Source organism: Ranitomeya variabilis, chromosome 1 (genome assembly GCF_051348905.1).
Source record: "Ranitomeya variabilis isolate aRanVar5 chromosome 1, aRanVar5.hap1, whole genome shotgun sequence".
In the NCBI taxonomy this organism is placed as follows: Eukaryota; Metazoa; Chordata; class Amphibia; order Anura; family Dendrobatidae; genus Ranitomeya; species Ranitomeya variabilis.
Window position 1 is genome coordinate 527,543,533 of NC_135232.1, and position 22,452 is coordinate 527,565,984.

The window sequence follows — 22,452 nt, forward strand, 5'->3', positions numbered from 1 at the left end:
CTGTAATTCTCATTTTATATGAGATTTATAACACATTCTCATTTTTATATGAGATTTATAACACATTCTCACGGGTATATTATGTATATTTTGTGTTTTGCATCATTATTTGATACTGTAATTCTCATTTTAAATGAGATTTATAACACATTCTCATTTTTATATGAGTTTTATAACACATTCTCACGGGTATATTATGTATATGTTGTGTTTTGCATCATTATTTGATACTGTAATTCTCATTTTTATATGAGTTTTATAACAGATTCTCACGGGTATATTATATATACTTTGTGTTTTGCATCATTATTTGATACTGTAATTCTCATTTTATATGAGATTTGTAACACATTCTCATTTTTATATGAGATTTATAACACATTCTCACGGGTATATTATGTATATTTTGTGTTTTGCATCATTATTTGATACTGTAATTCTCATTTTATATGAGATTTATAACACATTCTCATTTTTATATGAGTTTTATAACACATTCTCATGGGTATATTATGTATATTTTGTATTTTGCATCATTATTTGATACTGTAATTCTCATTTATATGAGATTTATAACATTCTCATTTTTATATGAGTTTTATCATTTTTATATGAGTTTTATAACACATTTTCATGGGTATATTATGTTTATTTTGTGTTTTGCATCATTATTTGATACTGTAATTCTCATTTTATATGAGATTTATAACACATTCTCATTTTTATGAGTTTTATCATTTTTATATGAGTTTTATAACACATTCTCACAGGTATATTATGTATATTTTGTGTTTTGCATCATTATTTGATACTGTAATTCTCATTTTATATGAGATTTATAACACATTCTCATTTTTATATGAGATTTATAACACATTCTCACGGGTATATTATGTATATTTTGTGTTTTGCATCATTATTTGATACTGTAATTCTCATTTTATATTAGATTTATAACACATTCTCATTTTTATATGAGTTTTATAACACATTCTCACGGGTATATTATGTATAGGGGGGATTCTAAAACCTTCTGCAAAAACACTCCAAATAACATCAGCTTTTTACCTACTTAGAAAGGGGGCCATCTTTTGAAGCCTCACCGATTTCTCCCCCTTGACCGGCACCCATCGCTGACTTACCCCTTGCTTTCTTGAAACATTTGGAAGCTCCATGTGAGCTGCCATTGCAGTGGGAACACACATAGTAGCATAGTAACATAGTTATTAAGGTTGAAGGAAGACTTTAAGTCCATCTAGTTCAACCCATAGCCTAACCTAACGTGCCCTAACATGTTGATCCAGAGGAAGGCAAAAATTATCCATGTGGCAAAGAGTAAGCTCCACACTGGGGAAAAAAATTCCTTCCCGACTCCACATACGGCAATCAGACTAGTTCCCTGGATCAACACCCTAACAAGGAATCTAGTATATATACCCTGTAACATTATACTTTTCAAGAAAGGCATCCAGTCCCCTCTTAAATTTAAGTAATGAATCACTCATTACAACATTATACAGCAGAGAGTTCCATAGTCTCACTGCTCTTACAGTAAACAATCTGCGTCTGTTATTATTTCCTAAACCTTTCCTCCAGATGTAGAGGATGCCCCCTTGTCCCTGTCTCAGGTCTGTGATTAAAAAGATCATCAGAAAGGTCTTTGTACTGTCCCCTCATATATTTATACACTAACCTAAGATCACCCCTTAGCCTTCGTTTTTCCAAACTAAATAGCCCAATGTGTAATAACCTATCTTGGTATTGCAGACCCCCCAGTCCTCTAATAACCTTGGTCGCTCGTCTCTGCACCCGCTCCAGTTCAGCTATGTCTTTCTTATACATCGGAGACCAGTACTGTACACAGTATTTTAAGTGTGGTCGCACTAGTGACTTGTATAGAGGTAAAATTATGTTCTCCTCATGAGCATCTATGCCTCTTTTAATGTATCCCATTATTTTATTTGCCTTTGTAGCAGCTGCCTGACACTGGCCACTAAATGTGAGTTTGTCATCCACCCATACTCCCAGGTTTTCATTGATGGTTTTGCCCAGAGTTTTAGAATTAAGCACATAGTTATACATCTTATTTGCTCTACCCAAGTGCATGACCTTACATTTATCCCCATTAAAGCTCATTTGCCATTTATCAGCCCAAGCTTCTAGTTTACATAAATCATCCTGCAATATAAAATTGTCCTCCTCTGTATTGATTACCCTGCAGAGCTTAGTGTCATCTGCAAATATTGAAATTCCACTCTGTATGCCCCCTACAAGATCATTAATAAATATGTTAAAAAGAAGAGGGCCCAATACTGACCCCTGTGGTACCCCACTGCTAACCGCGACCCAGTCCGTGTGTGCTCCATTAATAACCACCCTTTGTTTCCTATCCCTGAGCTAGATCTTAACCCACTTATGCATATTTTCCCCTATCCCCATTAATCTCAATTTATGTATCAACCTTTTGTGTGGTACCGTATCAAAAGCTTTTGAAAAGTCCATATACACTGCGTCCACTGGGTTCCCTTGGTCCAATCCAGAACTTACCTCTCCATAAAAATGTGTTTAAACTTACAGGTACTGTCATATTTGCACTAACCCTCATTAAATTGCCAACACGTTCCAGATTTGTCTTTTGCTTCTTGTGCCCCCTGACTACTACTTCCATGACCTGCATGCTGGTTGCCGCTACTTCCGCTCCCATGAAAGGACTGCCCGTACCGGAATGGAGCCATCACGTTTAGCCAGAGCCCTATATATTTTTGGTCCCACCTAATCTCAGGCCTAACTGCTTTGATCTACTTAAATTGCTCATCATAGCATAGCCAAGCCTGCCCTCCATAAGTATGGTGTGCCTCACCAATCGCATCAAGATAGCACAAAAAATGGAACAGTTCTCAGGAGACTTTTCGCCTATTACGCTTGCCAAGATCGCAAACGCTTGTAATCAATTAACAAACGTCTGCGGAATCAGCCGCCACCTCCTCTTTTCTTCCTCCTCCTTCTTGCTATCATCATTCTTTCCCTTATCCAAATTAAACTTTTCCAAGGAAAGGAGGGAAAAAATCTCCACATACTCATATCGCCAAATCTTCTCTCTTACCTCCTTCTTCAAATGCGCCAGTAGTGTATAAGAGGGTGGTCTCGTCAAACTCAAATCTGACAGGTGCCCCGCCCCTATCAGAGTGTATCAAAAGTGTGTAACCCCTCCTCCCCTCCCCCTGTCAGTAAGCTGTCCCTCCTTGTCTGGGGTGTTAGCTTTTGATACACTTTGATATACAGCTGGCTGCCCAGCTTTTGATACACTTTGATATAGTTTGATACAGGGCTTATTATCCCAGTATTGGTTTTTTTATATTAGATTTTTCATATGTAGTTGTTGTGTGACTGCATTCTGTAATCAGGGGGCAGTGTGTTTATTACCAATGGTATGTTGTGTTTCTTTTATAACAACAGCCTCACTATATGGGCACATTATATCATTTACACAGAGCCCTTATCTATTCCATACTTAACTACAAACAGCTGTAGCCCTGCAAGAGCTGCGAGATTAACACAAACAGTTTTTTGTGGCTTCTGTAATATCTCATTGCCACATCACTCTAACACTGGGCATTATATGAGAATTACACTATCATACAGCTAACATTACAGTCTGATACATACTTTAATAAATGCTTTTAAAACTCATACAATGACTGTCATTTTTCATAATATTGAGAATTATACTATCATGCAATGTTGAGAATTAGCTAATATTAACATTGCAGAGTGTCACTGTGGTTAGCTGGGCACATTGCTGTATCACTCTAACACTAGTCATTATCTGTACAGGGTGGGGCGTTATCACATTCTAGCTAGCTAAGTGAGTTGATTGAGTCTGATACTATAACTGCTGACAGTTGCTAAAATAGAGTTTCTGTAACAGAAACTAGTGACCATTAACTAGATGCTAGCAGATGTTATCGAGCAGTGTGAAGCTGATAGACAAGAACATTTTTTATTAAATTGAGAATTTATTGTTGTAAAATAAATACAGCTCAAAGACATTTCAATACTATACATTAACTAAATGCTAGAGTTTCTGTAACAGAAACTAGTGACCATTAACTAGATGCTAGCAGATGTTAGCTAGCAGTGTGAACCTGATAGACAAGAACATTTTTGATAAAATTGATAAAGCGATAATGTCAGGTGTTGGACATGCATTTATCAGTCTTTCATACGTATCACTGTGTTGATCCTTTTCAGCTCATCACCCTGGCCTCGGTGTGTATGGCAATGTACCTGGTTTATAACACATTCTCACGGGTATATTATGTATATTTTGTGTTTTGCACCATTATTTGATACTGTAATTCTCATTTTATATGAGATTTATAACACATGCTCATTTTTATATGAGTTTTATAACACATTCTCACGGGTATATTATGTATATTTTGTGTTTTGCACCATTATTTGATACTGTAATTCTCATTTTATATGAGATTTATAAGCATACACAAAAGGTGAAACAGACAAGGTCCTAAGAAAGGGGATCACCACAACAAGGAAATGGCGAAAAATTATATATACACAGCTTTATTGAAATATATATACAAACAAGGGTAACAAACACATGGACATATAAAAACACTTAAAAAGCATACAAATGCTATACACAACAGCCCCTAATACGGCCGTACCCCACATAGGACTCGAGTCATGTACATATGATGTAATTACCTAGAACCAAATTGCTCATAGAATGAAAGAAATAGGCCAAGCTACCTGGGCACTCCCCTGGGTACTGCAAATGGGAACAGACCACTAATAGTGTGAATGCAAAATAGCAAGAGTATAAAGCCCACATAGACATACAAATCCCTGCACTGCAAGTGCTAGATAAGGGACACACATGCACAAACCTGCCTAGCATGTAGAGACGACAGGTGTGTACATAACGGTACATAAATGTCAAGCAGCAAAAAATATATCAGCATAATGCCTCAATAGCATGTGACTAACTATCTAACATGCCACTATACAGAAAAATAGCACCAAGATAGTGTGAGCTGTAGAGATAGCATATTACCCAGGGCACATAATGCCCAAGCCTATAGCGCCTGGAAAAAGAGTCCTAATGTGGGCTACAAGGAGACCCAACGCGTATCGCCACCACACCGGGCAGCTTCGTCAGGGGTAATTTAAAGACCAAGTACTTGCCCCTTATATAACACATAAATGAATAGCATTACCATAATCAGCTGTGCTGCTGCTAGATCGGCCGCATGGAGTAGTATGAGTCACACCAACATGGAGAATCTCCCCCATCTGAGCATGCTCCGGCATCGAACGCTGATTGGTGTGAAAATACAGTTGCCGGGGAGACAAGAAAAGCTTCCAGAGTTTAACCCTTCGGTATGAGGGAGCCACTACATGCACCACGCTGCAATGTAATCCATAACTGCAGCAAATGCAAGTGCCGGCTGGCACATACCGATCAGATGTCAGTGTCACACATGTGCAGCCTGGAGCAATGCTGGGATCGCTCTACACAGGCTCCTGTCGCATATTAATGAATGCCCAAACCGAGTAATCCAGGCAATCAAAGCACACAAAATCGTTTGAAAATAGAGGTGCCCACACAGTATAAAACATAATGTATCCACCATATTGGCTATGCAAAGGACCATAGGATACCAGTAGGATGAATGAGCGCAAATTACGCTACATAAATCCAACCAGTTAACCACTACTAACCCATATGTTCAGAAACTGCGTAACGATCGCACAGCGCATGCTCCTGCGCCGCATAGTGATAGAAACCTGCAAAAAATATCAGAGCTGTCAAGACGCATTAAGATGAGCCAAATACACTGTATGAGCTGTCATACTGCCAATAAAGTATGTGAGCGCTAATGCCATGAGAGGGAACCGCTCCATGCACCACGCTACGATACCACCCATAGATGCAGCAAGTACAAGCGCCAGCTAGCACATACCGATCAGATGCTGTTGCCACATAAGTATAGCCTGGAGCAATACTGAGATCGCTCTACACAGGCTCCTGCGTCGTATAATAAGAAATACCCAAAATTACCCAGGCAATCAGGATGCCATTCAGTGAGCACTTCAAAGTAGAAGTGTCCACACAGTGTAAAACGCATCCACTGCAGTGACTGTGCAGGAATGCAATAAAACACCAAACGAATGAATGCATGCAGCCAACGCTACATAACTAACCAGTTAACCCCCTCATGTCCTGTGTGTTCAGGAGCAGCGTAACAATCACACTGCGCATACTCCTACGCTGCATAGCGTTAGGAGCCTGTATAGAATAACCAGGACTATCAAAATGCTTTAGATGGACCCTATTTGCTGTAGGGTTACACCCTAACCCCATAGAATGAAAAATACATTAACGCACATGAACTTGCAACGATATTATAATGGAAGGTACACAGTGGACAAGAAACTCACAGACTATCAAAGATATAGTAGAGGTGCCAAATATTAAAGGGCATTTACAGCAAACCCCACGACTATACCCGAAAGGCCTTATTAAGTGTAGTGGCACAGGGGAGCCAATCTGAATACCCGAATATCCTGGCCCTAAGATGAAAAACAGTGGTACACTTAGGGATTAGAGAACACAAAGACCCCCTATAGATATACAGTACCTCATGAAGGAGTAATCTTTATTGCGCCCACCAACATATACTCATGAATACAGGGACAAAAAATCGTAGATACCATAGTAGAGACTCATATTGCCCCCTGCAACCACGGACACCATAGGTGGTACAGAAAGACATATAGGTCGCTATAGTAGATAACCCAGGGGAGGCCAATTCAATCAGGTTTGTTTGTAAAACCCTGTAAATAGAAGGTCCTCATTGAGACCAAAAGGAGTTAGACAATTAAGATCGAAAATCCATCTAGATTCACGCCTCAAAAGTTCCAGGGTGACATTGCCCCCTCTAATGTTCGTTTGAACGCCCTCCAATCCAAGTATCTTGGTATCCACCAGTTGGGAGTTATGTTCGTCCAGGTAGTGTGTAGCCACTGACGTTAAAGTCTTTCCTTTAGCCTTATCCGCTTTAGCCATGGAAATATTTGAGAAGTGTTGCTGTATGCGTTTCCTCAACTCCTGTGTAGTCTGTCCGACATACACCTTACGGCACGGGCATATCAAAGCGTACACCAGGTTCCGAGATTTGCAATTGAAGTAAGCCTTAGTGGAGATCTGTAAAGGCAAAGTGGGCAAGGTAATAACTCTATCACCAACCATATAGGGACAAACATTACAATTCCCACAAGGGAATGTACCCGTGAGTCTGACCCCCCTATTCAACCTCTTGGTTGGCCGCTGAAAATGGCTATGGCTCAAACAGTCCCTCAAATTTTTAGCCCTCCTAGCTATTAGACTCGGTTGAGTAGCAATGTGTGGTTGCAATCTGACCTCACTACGCAAAATACCCCAATATTTGGAGAGGATATTTCTTACATCCGTCCACTGGTTATTATAGGCCGTAATAACCCCCAATGGTTTAACAGATGTCTTAGCACGAGGATGTAAGAGAACCGACCTGTCGCTATCTCTTGCTGCAACAAAAGCGCGAGAGATTACCTTGTGTGGGTATCCACGTTCACGAAAGCGTGTAGTGAGTTCCCGAGAGCATCTGTCGAAGTCATCTTGCTGGCTACAGTTCCTCTTGACTCTGAAAAACTGTCCTCTCGGAATGCCTGTCTTCAAATGTTGAGGATGGAAACTATTGAAGTGGAGGAGACTATTAGTAGCTGTAGGCTTCCGATACAAGGTGGTATTGATTTTTGTCTCCCTCACACTCAGTTTAAGGTCCAGGAATTCAATATCCACTTGGGAGTAATGAGATGTCAATCGGATGTTCCATGGATTTTCATTTAGTGTCTTGACAAATTCCTGACACTCATCCAGGGTGCCTGTCCAGAGGAATAGAACATCATCAATATATCGAAGCCACTTGATAACATATTTGGCATACCCCTCCAGACAGTACACCCTGGTAGCCTCCCACCACCCCAAAAAGAGGTTGGCATAAGCCGGGGCACAGCGAGCCCCCATAGCCGTGCCCCTCACTTGCCTATAGAAGACACGGTCAAAGGTGAAGAAGTTCCTATCCAGGATAAACAGCAGCAGATCCAACAGAAACGAATCGTGTCTCCTATCCCCCGATGAATTCAAGTCCAGAAAATACGCTACAGCTTGTGTCCCCAACTCATGGCTTATACACGTGTAAAGGGACTCCACATCCAGGGTCACCAGCCACGTGTTGGGAGGAACCTCGAAGTCCTGCAGCAATGAAATCAGAGATGTTGAGTCCTTGACATACGATTGTAAATTAAGGACCAGGGGCTGAAGAAAAAAGTCAATGTAGGTGCAGGGACGCTCAAGTAGTCCCCCTATCCCCGACACTATAGGCCTGCCCGGTGGAACCTCCAACGACTTATGGACCTTGGGGAGCATGTAAAAGGTCGGGGTCCTAGGATGTTGGGTGGTCAAAAACTCTCTCTCACGTTTATTAATGATGTTATATGTAAACGCATTATCTAACAGCCGGTTTAATTTAGCTTGAAAAGCACCTGTAGGGTCAGAGGGAAGGACTTGATAACACTCTGTGTTGCGTAATTGACGCATAGCTTCCTGGACATAGAGGTTAACTGGCCAAATGACCAAATTGCCCCCCTTGTCCGCCTCCCGAATAACGAAGTCCCTATTGGACCCCAGCCGTGCTATGATGGCCTGTTCGTCTTTACTGATATTCCTGCTCCTGGTAGGGTCTAGTTTCAATTGATGTACCTCCCTACATACAGCATCAAAGAAACATTGCACAGCCGGGCATAATGCAAACGAGGGGGTGGCCTGAGATGGTAATCGTCCAGTAAACTTACGTCTAGTATGACCTTCCTCCCCTTCGTCCAGCAGATCCAATAAATCCCGCAGTATCTGTCTATCACACGTGGAGAGATCATCCAATGCTGCAGAGCGATGAAACAGAACCTTAAATGTAAGCTGTCTGCAAAACAGGTAAACGTCCTTAATAAAGGTGAATTTGTCCAGGCCACTAGTTGGGCAAAAAGATAGCCCCTTCTCCAATACTGTAACCTCAGCCTCCGATAGATTATATGTGGACAAGTTTATGATTTGTAGCTTACCAGCAGCTGGTGGACACCGTGAATCCATATCTAGTATTGGCGTTTCCTGTATTGCCGTGTCTCTCGCTGGTTCCTGGGCGACCATGCCTTGTAATTCTTGGTTCGTTTTCTCTGTGCCGTGTCTCTTCCTGCGGCCCCTCCTGTGGCGCTTTCGACGTCGCTCGGGCCCGAGGATAAAAAATCATCGCTAGATTGTATATCAGGCGTAGTGATGGTACTGGCAGCTATCGTGCCTTCTGGTGCACCAAACCTTTTATTTCCTCTGTGCACCCACCTGTAAGCTCGACCATTTTTAAAATCAAGTTGGTCTCTCCTATATTTCTGCTTTTTCTTGGCTATAACCTCTTTTTCAAAGCTATCTATCGTATTTTTAAGTTGAGCTTGAAAGGGTTCAACCAGTGTGGTTCTGTCAAATTTGAGAAGTTTCTCCTCACAAGATTTGATTTTGTCTCTCAATGTTCTCAATACACCCTGATCATGCTCCAATAGCATGTCAATTAGAATATGAGAGCATTTCAACAATCCAGACTCCCAAATATTTTGAAACCCAGATTCCACTTCCCATGCCGGGAAAATCTGTACCCTAAGGCCTCTGGGAACCAGTCCCGCTTTCTTGTATCCTTCTAGTGATTTAACGTTCCACCAAGATTTAGTGAGTGCCTTATGCAAACTGGTGAGTTCTCTAGTAACAATTTGAAAATCATCATTGTCACCCCTACTACCGGGGTCATCCCCATAGTCATCATTAAAAATACCACTGGCCTGACTACTCCATGCAGCCTCTCGTGCTGCCAAATCCATAGTAATACAATATCCTATCAAACAAGATATGGGAAATAGTAATAATAATAATGAAAAGGTTACTCAGACTACCGTGTGCCAACACCCAGAAGATGTGGTCAAAGGAGACACCACATAAACACAATCAGTATACATATAATGGAAAGGGGGCACCACGGATCATGGGATACCACCAGGACCTGAGACATATGAGCATACACAAAAGGTGAAACAGACAAGGTCCTAAGAAAGGGGATCACCACAACAAGGAAATGGCGAAAAATTATATATACACAGCTTTATTGAAATATATATACAAACAAGGGTAACAAACACATGGACATATAAAAACACTTAAAAAGCATACAAATGCTATACACAACAGCCCCTAATACGGCCGTACCCCACATAGGACTCGAGTCATGTACATATGATGTAATTACCTAGAACCAAATTGCTCATAGAATGAAAGAAATAGGCCAAGCTACCTGGGCACTCCCCTGGGTACTGCAAATGGGAACAGACCACTAATAGTGTGAATGCAAAATAGCAAGAGTATAAAGCCCACATAGACATACAAATCCCTGCACTGCAAGTGCTAGATAAGGGACACACATGCACAAACCTGCCTAGCATGTAGAGACGACAGGTGTGTACATAACGGTACATAAATGTCAAGCAGCAAAAAATATATCAGCATAATGCCTCAATAGCATGTGACTAACTATCTAACATGCCACTATACAGAAAAATAGCACCAAGATAGTGTGAGCTGTAGAGATAGCATATTACCCAGGGCACATAATGCCCAAGCCTATAGCGCCTGGAAAAAGAGTCCTAATGTGGGCTACAAGGAGACCCAACGCGTATCGCCACCACACCGGGCAGCTTCGTCAGGGGTAATTTAAAGACCAAGTACTTGCCCCTTATATAACACATAAATGAATAGCATTACCATAATCAGCTGTGCTGCTGCTAGATCGGCCGCATGGAGTAGTATGAGTCACACCAACATGGAGAATCTCCCCCATCTGAGCATGCTCCGGCATCGAACGCTGATTGGTGTGAAAATACAGTTGCCGGGGAGACAAGAAAAGCTTCCAGAGTTTAACCCTTCGGTATGAGGGAGCCACTACATGCACCACGCTGCAATGTAATCCATAACTGCAGCAAATGCAAGTGCCGGCTGGCACATACCGATCAGATGTCAGTGTCACACATGTGCAGCCTGGAGCAATGCTGGGATCGCTCTACACAGGCTCCTGTCGCATATTAATGAATGCCCAAACCGAGTAATCCAGGCAATCAAAGCACACAAAATCGTTTGAAAATAGAGGTGCCCACACAGTATAAAACATACAAGGCAAGTACTTGGTCTTTAAATTACCCCTGACGAAGCTGCCCGGTGTGGTGGCGATACGCGTTGGGTCTCCTTGTAGCCCACATTAGGACTCTTTTTCCAGGCGCTATAGGCTTGGGCATTATGTGCCCTGGGTAATATGCTATCTCTACAGCTCACACTATCTTGGTGCTATTTTTCTGTATAGTGGCATGTTAGATAGTTAGTCACATGCTATTGAGGCATTATGCTGATATATTTTTTGCTGCTTGACATTTATGTACCGTTATGTACACACCTGTCGTCTCTACATGCTAGGCAGGTTTGTGCATGTGTGTCCCTTATCTAGCACTTGCAGTGCAGGGATTTGTATGTCTATGTGGGCTTTATACTCTTGCTATTTTGCATTCACACTATTAGTGGTCTGTTCCCATTTGCAGTACCCAGGGGAGTGCCCAGGTAGCTTGGCCTATTTCTTTCATTCTATGAGCAATTTGGTTCTAGGTAATTACATCATATGTACATGACTCGAGTCCTATGTGGGGTACGGCCGTATTAGGGGCTGTTGTGTATAGCATTTGTATGCTTTTTAAGTGTTTTTATATGTCCATGTGTTTGTTACCCTTGTTTGTATATATATTTCAATAAAGCTGTGTATATATAATTTTTCGCCATTTCCTTGTTGTGGTGATCCCCTTTCTTAGGACCTTGTCTGTTTCACCTTTTGTGTATGCTCATATGTCTCAGGTCCTGGTGGTATCCCATGATCCGTGGTGCCCCCTTTCCATTATATGTATACTGATTGTGTTTATGTGGTGTCTCCTTTGACCACATCTTCTGGGTGTTGGCACACGGTAGTCTGAGTAACCTTTTCATTATTATTATTACTATTTCCCATATCTTGTTTGATAGGATATTGTATTACTATGGATTTGGCAGCACGAGAGGCTGCATGGAGTAGTCAGGCCAGTGGTATTTTTAATGATGACTATGGGGATGACCCCGGTAGTAGGGGTGACAATGATGATTTTCAAATTGTTACTAGAGAACTCACCAGTTTGCATAAGGCACTCACTAAATCTTGGTGGAACGTTAAATCACTAGAAGGATACAAGAAAGCGGGACTGGTTCCCAGAGGCCTTAGGGTACAGATTTTCCCGGCATGGCAAGTGGAATCTGGGTTTCAAAATATTTGGGAGTCTGGATTGTTGAAATGCTCTCATATTCTAATTGACATGCTATTGGAGCATGATCAGGGTGTATTGAGAACATTGAGAGACAAAATCAAATCTTGTGAGGAGAAACTTCTCAAATTTGACAGAACCACACTGGTTGAACCCTTTCAAGCTCAACTTAAAAATACGATAGATAGCTTTGAAAAAGAGGTTATAGCCAAGAAAAAGCAGAAATATAGGAGAGACCAACTTGATTTTAAAAATGGTCGAGCTTACAGGTGGGTGCACAGAGGAAATAAAAGGTTTGGTGCACCAGAAGGCACGATAGCTGCCAGTACCATCACTACGCCTGATATACAATCTAGCGATGATTTTTTATCCTCGGGCCCGAGCGACGTCGAAAGCGCCACAGGAGGGGCCGCAGGAAGAGACACGGCACAGAGAAAACGAACCAAGAATTACAAGGCATGGTCGCCCAGGAACCAGCGAGAGACACGGCAATACAGGAAACGCCAATACTAGATATGGATTCACGGTGTCCACCAGCTGCTGGTAAGCTACAAATCATAAACTTGTCCACATATAATCTATCGGAGGCTGAGGTTACAGTATTGGAGAAGGGGCTATCTTTTTGCCCAACTAGTGGCCTGGACAAATTCACCTTTATTAAGGACGTTTACCTGTTTTGCAGACAGCTTACATTTAAGGTTCTGTTTCATCGCTCTGCAGCATTGGATGATCTCTCCACGTGTGATAGACAGATACTGCGGGATTTATTGGATCTGCTGGACGAAGGGGAGGAAGGTCATACTAGACGTAAGTTTACTGGACGATTACCATCTCAGGCCACCCCCTCGTTTGCATTATGCCCGGCTGTGCAATGTTTCTTTGATGCTGTATGTAGGGAGGTACATCAATTGAAACTAGACCCTACCAGGAGCAGGAATATCAGTAAAGACGAACAGGCCATCATAGCACGGCTGGGGTCCAATAGGGACTTCGTTATTCGGGAGGCGGACAAGGGGGGCAATTTGGTCATTTGGCCAGTTAACCTCTATGTCCAGGAAGCTATGCGTCAATTACGCAACACAGAGTGTTATCAAGTCCTTCCCTCTGACCCTACAGGTGCTTTTCAAGCTAAATTAAACCGGCTGTTAGATAATGCGTTTACATATAACATCATTAATAAACGTGAGAGAGAGTTTTTGACCACCCAACATCCTAGGACCCCGACCTTTTACATGCTCCCCAAGGTCCATAAGTCGTTGGAGGTTCCACCGGGCAGGCCTATAGTGTCGGGGATAGGGGGACTACTTGAGCGTCCCTGCACCTACATTGACTTTTTTCTTCAGCCCCTGGTCCTTAATTTACAATCGTATGTCAAGGACTCAACATCTCTGATTTCATTGCTGCAGGACTTCGAGGTTCCTCCCAACACGTGGCTGGTGACCCTGGATGTGGAGTCCCTTTACACGTGTATAAGCCATGAGTTGGGGACACAAGCTGTAGCGTATTTTCTGGACTTGAATTCATCGGGGGATAGGAGACACGATTCGTTTCTGTTGGATCTGCTGCTGTTTATCCTGGATAGGAACTTCTTCACCTTTGACCGTGTCTTCTATAGGCAAGTGAGGGGCACGGCTATGGGGGCTCGCTGTGCCCCGGCTTATGCCAACCTCTTTTTGGGGTGGTGGGAGGCTACCAGGGTGTACTGTCTGGAGGGGTATGCCAAATATGTTATCAAGTGGCTTCGATATATTGATGATGTTCTATTCCTCTGGACAGGCACCCTGGATGAGTGTCAGGAATTTGTCAAGACACTAAATGAAAATCCATGGAACATCCGATTGACATCTCATTACTCCCAAGTGGATATTGAATTCCTGGACCTTAAACTGAGTGTGAGGGAGACAAAAATCAATACCACCTTGTATCGGAAGCCTACAGCTACTAATAGTCTCCTCCACTTCAATAGTTTCCATCCTCAACATTTGAAGACAGGCATTCCGAGAGGACAGTTTTTCAGAGTCAAGAGGAACTGTAGCCAGCAAGATGACTTCGACAGATGCTCTCGGGAACTCACTACACGCTTTCGTGAACGTGGATACCCACACAAGGTAATCTCTCGCGCTTTTGTTGCAGCAAGAGATAGCGACAGGTCGGTTCTCTTACATCCTCGTGCTAAGACATCTGTTAAACCATTGGGGGTTATTACGGCCTATAATAACCAGTGGACGGATGTAAGAAATATCCTCTCCAAATATTGGGGTATTTTGCGTAGTGAGGTCAGATTGCAACCACACATTGCTACTCAACCGAGTCTAATAGCTAGGAGGGCTAAAAATTTGAGGGACTGTTTGAGCCATAGCCATTTTCAGCGGCCAACCAAGAGGTTGAATAGGGGGGTCAGACTCACAGGTACATTCCCTTGTGGGAATTGTAATGTTTGTCCCTATATGGTTGGTGATAGAGTTATTACCTTGCCCACTTTGCCTTTACAGATCTCCACTAAGGCTTACTTCAATTGCAAATCTCGGAACCTGGTGTACGCTTTGATATGCCCGTGCCGTAAGGTGTATGTCGGACAGACTACACAGGAGTTGAGGAAACGCATACAGCAACACTTCTCAAATATTTCCATGGCTAAAGCGGATAAGGCTAAAGGAAAGACTTTAACGTCAGTGGCTACACACTACCTGGACGAACATAACTCCCAACTGGTGGATACCAAGATACTTGGATTGGAGGGCGTTCAAACGAACATTAGAGGGGGCAATGTCACCCTGGAACTTTTGAGGCGTGAATCTAGATGGATTTTCGATCTTAATTGTCTAACTCCTTTTGGTCTCAATGAGGACCTTCTATTTACAGGGTTTTACAAACAAACCTGATTGAATTGGCCTCCCCTGGGTTATCTACTATAGCGACCTATATGTCTTTCTGTACCACCTATGGTGTCCGTGGTTGCAGGGGGCAATATGAGTCTCTACTATGGTATCTACGATTTTTTGTCCCTGTATTCATGAGTATATGTTGGTGGGCGCAATAAAGATTACTCCTTCATGAGGTACTGTATATCTATAGGGGGTCTTTGTGTTCTCTAATCCCTAAGTGTACCACTGTTTTTCATCTTAGGGCCAGGATATTCGGGTATTCAGATTGGCTCCCCTGTGCCACTACACTTAATAAGGCCTTTCGGGTATAGTCGTGGGGTTTGCTGTAAATGCCCTTTAATATTTGGCACCTCTACTATATCTTTGATAGTCTGTGAGTTTCTTGTCCACTGTGTACCTTCCATTATAATATCGTTGCAAGTTCATGTGCGTTAATGTATTTTTCATTCTATGGGGTTAGGGTGTAACCCTACAGCAAATAGGGTCCATCTAAAGCATTTTGATAGTCCTGGTTATTCTATACAGGCTCCTAACGCTATGCAGCGTAGGAGTATGCGCAGTGTGATTGTTACGCTGCTCCTGAACACACAGGACATGAGGGGGTTAACTGGTTAGTTATGTAGCGTTGGCTGCATGCATTCATTCGTTTGGTGTTTTATTGCATTCCTGCACAGTCACTGCAGTGGATGCGTTTTACACTGTGTGGACACTTCTACTTTGAAGTGCTCACTGAATGGCATCCTGATTGCCTGGGTAATTTTGGGTATTTCTTATTATACGACGCAGGAGCCTGTGTAGAGCGATCTCAGTATTGCTCCAGGCTATACTTATGTGGCAACAGCATCTGATCGGTATGTGCTAGCTGGCGCTTGTACTTGCTGCATCTATGGGTGGTATCGTAGCGTGGTGCATGGAGCGGTTCCCTCTCATGGCATTAGCGCTCACATACTTTATTGGCAGTATGACAGCTCATACAGTGTATTTGGCTCATCTTAATGCGTCTTGACAGCTCTGATATTTTTTGCAGGTTTCTATCACTATGCGGCGCAGGAGCATGCGCTGTGCGATCGTTACGCAGTTTCTGAACATATGGGTTAGTAGTGGTTAACTGGTTGGATTTATGTAGCGTAATTTGCGCTCATTCATCCTACTGGTATCCTATGGTCCTTTGCATAGCCAATATGGTGGATACATTATGTTTTATACTGTGTGGGCACCTCTTTTTTCAAACGATTTTGTGTGCTTTGATTGCCTGGATTACTCGGTTTGGGCATTCATTAATATGCGACAGGAGCCTGTGTAGAGCGATCCCAGCATTGCTCCAGGCTGCACATGTGTGACACTGACATCTGATCGGTATGTGCCAGCCGGCACTTGCATTTGCTGCAGTTATGGATTACATTGCAGCGTGGTGCATGTAGTGGCTCCCTCATACCGAAGGGTTAAACTCTGGAAGCTTTTCTTGTCTCCCCGGCAACTGTATTTTCACACCAATCAGCGTTCGATGCCGGAGCATGCTCAGATGGGGGAGATTCTCCATGTTGGTGTGACTCATACTACTCCATGCGGCCGATCTAGCAGCAGCACAGCTGATTATGGTAATGCTATTCATTTATGTGTTATATAAGGGGCAAGTACTTGGTCTTTAAATTACCCCTGACGAAGCTGCCCGGTGTGGTGGCGATACGCGTTGGGTCTCCTTGTAGCCCACATTAGGACTCTTTTTCCAGGCGCTATAGGCTTGGGCATTATGTGCCCTGGGTAATATGCTATCTCTACAGCTCACACTATCTTGGTGCTATTTTTCTGTATAGTGGCATGTTAGATAGTTAGTCACATGTTATTGAGGCATTATGCTGATATATTTTTTGCTGCTTGACATTTATGTACCGTTATGTACACACCTGTCGTCTCTACATGCTAGGCAGGTTTGTGCATGTGTGTCCCTTATCTAGCACTTGCAGTGCAGGGATTTGTATGTCTATGTGGGCTTTATACTCTTGCTATTTTGCATTCACACTATTAGTGGTCTGTTCCCATTTGCAGTACCCAGGGGAGTGCCCAGGTAGCTTGGCCTATTTCTTTCATTCTATGAGCAATTTGGTTCTAGGTAATTACATCATATGTACATGACTCGAGTCCTATGTGGGGTACGGCCGTATTAGGGGCTGTTGTGTATAGCATTTGTATGCTTTTTAAGTGTTTTTATATGTCCATGTGTTTGTTACCCTTGTTTGTATATATATTTCAATAAAGCTGTGTATATATAATTTTTCGCCATTTCCTTGTTGTGGTGATCCCCTTTCTTAGGACCTTGTCTGTTTCACCTTTTGTGTATGCTCATATGTCTCAGGTCCTGGTGGTATCCCATGATCCGTGGTGCCCCCTTTCCATTATATGTATATGAGATTTATAACACATTCTCATTTTTATATGAGTTTTATAACACATTCTCATGGGTATATTATGTATATTTTGTATTTTGCATCATTATTTGATACTGTAATTCTCATTTATATGAGATTTATAACATTCTCATTTTTATATGAGTTTTATCATTTTTATATGACATTTATAACACATTCTCACGGGTATATTATGTATATTTTGTGTTTTGCATCATTTGATACTGTAATTCTCATTTTATATGAGATTTATAACACATTCTCATTTTTATATGGCATTTATAACACATTCTCACGGGTATATTATGTATATTTTGTGTTTTGCATCATTATTTGATACTGTAATTCTCATTTTATATGAGATTTATAACACATTCTCATTTTTATATGAGTTTTATCATTTTTATATGAGTTTTATAACACATTCTCACGGGTATATTATGTATATTTTGTGTTTTGCATCATTATTTGATACTGTAATTCTCATTTTATATGAGATTTATAACACATTCTCATTTTTATATGAGATTTATAACACATTCTCATGGGTATATTATGTATATTTTGTGTTTTGCATCATTATTTGATACTGTAATTCTCATTTTAAATGAGATTTATAACACATTCTCATTTTTATATGAGTTTTATAACACATTCTCACGGGTATATTATGTATATGTTGTGTTTTGCATCATTATTTGATACTGTAATTCTCATTTTTATATGAGTTTTATCATTTTTATATGAGTTTTATAACACATTCTCACGGGTATATTATGTATACTTTGTGTTTTGCATCATTATTTGATACTGTAATTCTCATTTTATATGAGATTTATAACACATTCTCATTTTTATATGAGATTTATAACACATTCTCACGGGTATATTATGTATATTTTGTGTTTTGCATCATTATTTGATACTGTAATTCTCATTTTATATGAGATTTATAACACATTCTCATTTTTATATGGGATTTATAACACATTCTCACGGGTATATTGTTGTGTATCCGCTTTTTGGGCTCCCCTGGTGGTTGCTGGTGGTACTGGTGACTTGTTTGCACTTTGCTGCTTCTGTTCACCTGCTTCTATCAGTGTTTGGGAGTTTCCTATTTAGCCTTGCTCTCCAGTCATTTCCTTGCCGGTCATCATTGTAACCAGAGCCTTCGGTTGCATGTTCCTGCTACTAGTCTGCTTATCAGCTAAGTGGACTTTGTCCTTTTGTTTTGTACCTTTTGTCCAGTTTGCAGTTTTTGTAATTCTCTGTAGCTGGAAGCTCTTGCGGGCTGAAATTGCCACTCCTGTGTCATGAGTTGACACAGGAGTCTTAAAGTAATTTCAGGATGGTTTTTGAAAGGGTTTTCAGTTGACCGTGAAGTCCTCTTTTGTATCCTTCTGCTATCTAGTAAGTGGACCTCTCTTTGCTAAATCTACTTTCATACTGTGTATGTCTTTTCCTCTTAATTCACCGTTATTACATGTGGGGGGCTGCTATCATCTTTTTGGGGTATTTCCCTAGAGGTAAGCCAGGTCTGTTTCTTCCTCTACCAGGCGTAGTTAGTCCTTCGGCTGGCGCGTCGCATATAGGAAGCCGTAGGTATGCTCCCTGGCTACTGTTAGTTGTGTGGTAGATTTAGCTCACGGTCAACTCGAGTTTCCATCACCCGAGAGCTCGTTCGTTACTTATATGTTTCTTACGTTCCCTTGCCATTGGGAACCATGACAGTGTGACCGGCCTGTGTTAAACTTATTGGCAGAAGAAAGGAGAGAAAAAAGAAGTCTGTAAATTTTTTTTTTTTTCCCTTTTTCCTCTATGCTTGCTCCATAGTTGGATCAGTTGTATCTCAGCTTTTATTACAGCCTTTGCCTTTCTCTCCTTATAATCCTTGAATGGCTCTGAGCTCACCTGTTTAAAGATGGATCCTCAGAGTTTGGCTGCAGGTTTAAATAATCTTGCTACGAAGGTTCAAAATTTACAAGATTTTGTTATACATGCTCCTATTTCTGAACCTAAAATCCCTACACCAGAGGTGTTTTCCGGAGATAGATCTCGGTTTTTGAATTTCAAATATAATTGTAAATTATTCCTTTCTCTCAGACCTCACTCCTCAGGAGATCCTGTCCAGCAGGTTAAGATTGTAATCTCTTTGCTGCGAGGTGACCCTCAAAATTGGGCATTTTCATTGGCACCAGGGGATCCTGCGTTGCTCAATGTGGATGCGTTTTTCCTGGCTTTAGGGTTGCTTTATGAGGAACCTAATTTGGAGATTCAAGCTGAAAAAGCTTTGATAGCCCTATCTCAAGGGCAAGATGAAGCGGAGATATACTGCCAAAAATTTCGTAGGTGGTCTGTGCTTACTCAGTGGAATGAGTGCGCCTTAGCGGCAAATTTCAGAGAGGGCCTTTCTGATGCCGTTAAAGATGTTATGGTCGGGTTCCCTGCGCCTACAGGTCTGAATGAGTCCATGACAATGGCAATTCAGATTTATCGGCGTTTGCGGGAGCGCAAACCCGTGCACCATTTGGCGGTATCTTCTGAAGAGACGCCAGAGAAAATGCAATGTGACAGAGTTATGTCCAGAAGCGAGCGGCAGAATTATAGGCGTAAAAATGGGTTATGCTTCTATTGTGGTGATTCTGCTCATGTTATATCGGCATGCTCTAAGCGTACTAGGAAGGTTGACAAGTCCATTTCAATTGGCACTTTACAGTCCAAATTTATTTTGTCTGTAACCTTGATTTGTTCATTATCAGTTATTACCGTGGATGCCTATGTGGACTCTGGCGCCGCTCTGAGTCTTATGGACTGGTCCTTTGCCAGGCGCTGTGGGTTTGATTTAGAGCCTCTGGAAGTCCCTATACCTCTGAAGGGTATTGAATCTACACCTTTGGCTTGTAATAAACCACAGTTCTGGACGCAAGTGACTATGCGTATGACTCCAGACCATCAGGAGGTGATTCGCTTCCTTGTGTTGTACAGTTTACATGATGTTTTGGTGCTCGGATTACCATGGTTACAGTCTCATAACCCAGTCCTTGACTGGAAGGCTATGTCTGTGTTAAGCTGGGGATGTCGGGGGGCTCATGGGGACACTCCTATGGTGTCCATTTCGTCATCTATTCCATCTGAGATTCCGGCATTTTTGTCTGATTATCGTGATATTTTTGAAGAGCCTAAGATTGGTTCACTCCCTCCTCACAGGGATTGTGATTGCGCCATAGATCTGATTCCTGGCAGTAAATTTCCAAAGGGTCGTTTGTTTAACCTATCTGTACCTGAACATGCTGCTATGCGCGAGTATATTAAGGAGTCCCTGGAAAAGGGACATATTCGTCCTTCTTCATCACCTTTAGGAGCCGGTTTTTTCTTTGTCTCTAAAAAGGATGGCTCTCTGAGGCCTTGTATTGATTATCGTCTCCTGAATAAAATTACAGTCAAATATCAGTATCCGTTGCCTTTGCTGACTGATTTGTTTGCTCGCATAAGGGGGGCTAAGTGGTTCTCTAAGATTGATCTTCGTGGGGCGTATAATTTGGTGCGAATTAAGCAGGGGGATGAGTGGAAGACCGCATTTAATACGCCTGAGGGCCATTTTGAGTATTTGGTAATGCCTTTCGGCCTTTCTAATGCACCTTCTGTCTTTCAGTCCTTAATGCATGATATTTTCCGTGAATATTTGGATAAATTTATGATTGTGTACTTGGATGATATTTAGATTTTTTCTGATGACTGGGAGTCTCATGTTCAGCAGGTCAGGAGGGTTTTTCAGGTTTTGCGGGAGAATTCTTTGTGTGTAAAGGGTTTAAAGTGTGTTTTTGGGGTTCAAAAAATTTCATTTTTGGGGTATATTTTTTCCCCTTCTTCTATTGAGATGGACCCTGTCAAGGTTCGGGCTATTTACGACTGGACGCAGCCTACTTCTCTGAAGAGTCTCCAGAAATTCTTGGGCTTTGCTAATTTTTATCGTCGATTTATAGCTGGTTTTTCTGGCGTTGCTAAACCTCTGACGGATTTGACTAAAAAGGGTGCTGATGTTGCCAATTGGTTCCCTGCTGCCGTGGAGGCCTTTCGGGAGCTTAAGCGCCGCTTTTTGTCTGCCCCTGTGTTGCGCCAGCCTGATGTTTCTCTTCCCTTTCAGGTTGAGGTCGATGCTTCCGAGATCGGAGCGGGGGCGGTTTTGTCGCAGAAAAGTTCCGACTGCTCAGTGATGAGACCTTGTGCGTTCTTTTCGCGAAAATTTTCGGCCGCCGAGCGAAACTATGATGTTGGTAATCGGGAGCTTTTGGCCATGAAGTGGGCATTTGAGGAGTGGCGTCATTGGCTTGAGGGTGCCAGACATCAGGTGGTAGTTTTGACTGATCACAAGAATTTAATTTATTTGGAGTCTGCCAGGCGCCTGAATCCTAGACAGGCACGTTGGTCGTTGTTCTTTTCCCGGTTTAATTTTGTGGTCTCGTACTTACCGGGTTCTAGGAATGTGAAAGCAGATGCTCTTTCTAGGAGTTTTGAGCCTGACTCTCCTGGGAATTCTGAACCTGCTGGTGTCCTTAAGGATGGAGTGGTTTTGTCTGCTGTCTCTCCAGATTTGCGACGTGCTTTGCAAGAATTTCAGGCGGATAGACCTGATCGTTGTCCGTCTGGTAGACTGTTTGTTCCTGACGAGTGGACCACTA

At 42.0% G+C, this 22,452-nt stretch overlaps 1 protein-coding gene across 2 annotated transcripts; it reads right to left on the reverse strand.

Annotated features, from left to right (window-relative positions):
- Positions 1–6,664: 6,664 nt before the first annotated feature.
- Positions 6,665–10,965, reverse strand: LOC143766508 (uncharacterized). Of its 2 annotated transcripts, none has more exons than XM_077254254.1 (5): positions 9,181–10,965; positions 8,917–9,041; positions 8,109–8,317; positions 7,616–7,947; positions 6,665–7,231 (listed from the first exon to the last, which is right to left on the reverse strand). In XM_077254254.1, the coding sequence occupies exons 1-4, from the start codon at positions 9,263–9,265 to the stop codon at positions 7,935–7,937; spliced, it is 432 nt and encodes a 143-aa protein (XP_077110369.1). In that variant the 5' UTR covers positions 9,266–10,965; the 3' UTR covers positions 6,665–7,231; positions 7,616–7,934. The 2 variants fall into 2 exon arrangements, with proteins under 2 accessions (XP_077110369.1, XP_077110377.1); XM_077254262.1 differs by lacking the exon at positions 6,665–7,231 and having other exon boundaries at positions 7,666–7,757; positions 7,832–7,947; positions 9,181–9,383.
- Between the last annotated feature and the right edge of the window lie 11,487 nt (positions 10,966–22,452).

Coding starts and splice junctions, on each gene's coding strand:
- LOC143766508 (XM_077254254.1), bottom strand. CDS start 9,265: ATGGTCGCCCAGGAACCAGCGAGAGACACGGCAATACAGGAAACGCCA. Junction 9,042..9,180: donor ACGGTGTCCACCAGCTGCTG/GTAAGCTACAAA, acceptor CCTGTTTTGCAG/ACAGCTTACATTTAAGGTTC. Junction 8,318..8,916: donor GGAGGAAGGTCATACTAGAC/GTAAGTTTACTG, acceptor TCATTGCTGCAG/GACTTCGAGGTTCCTCCCAA.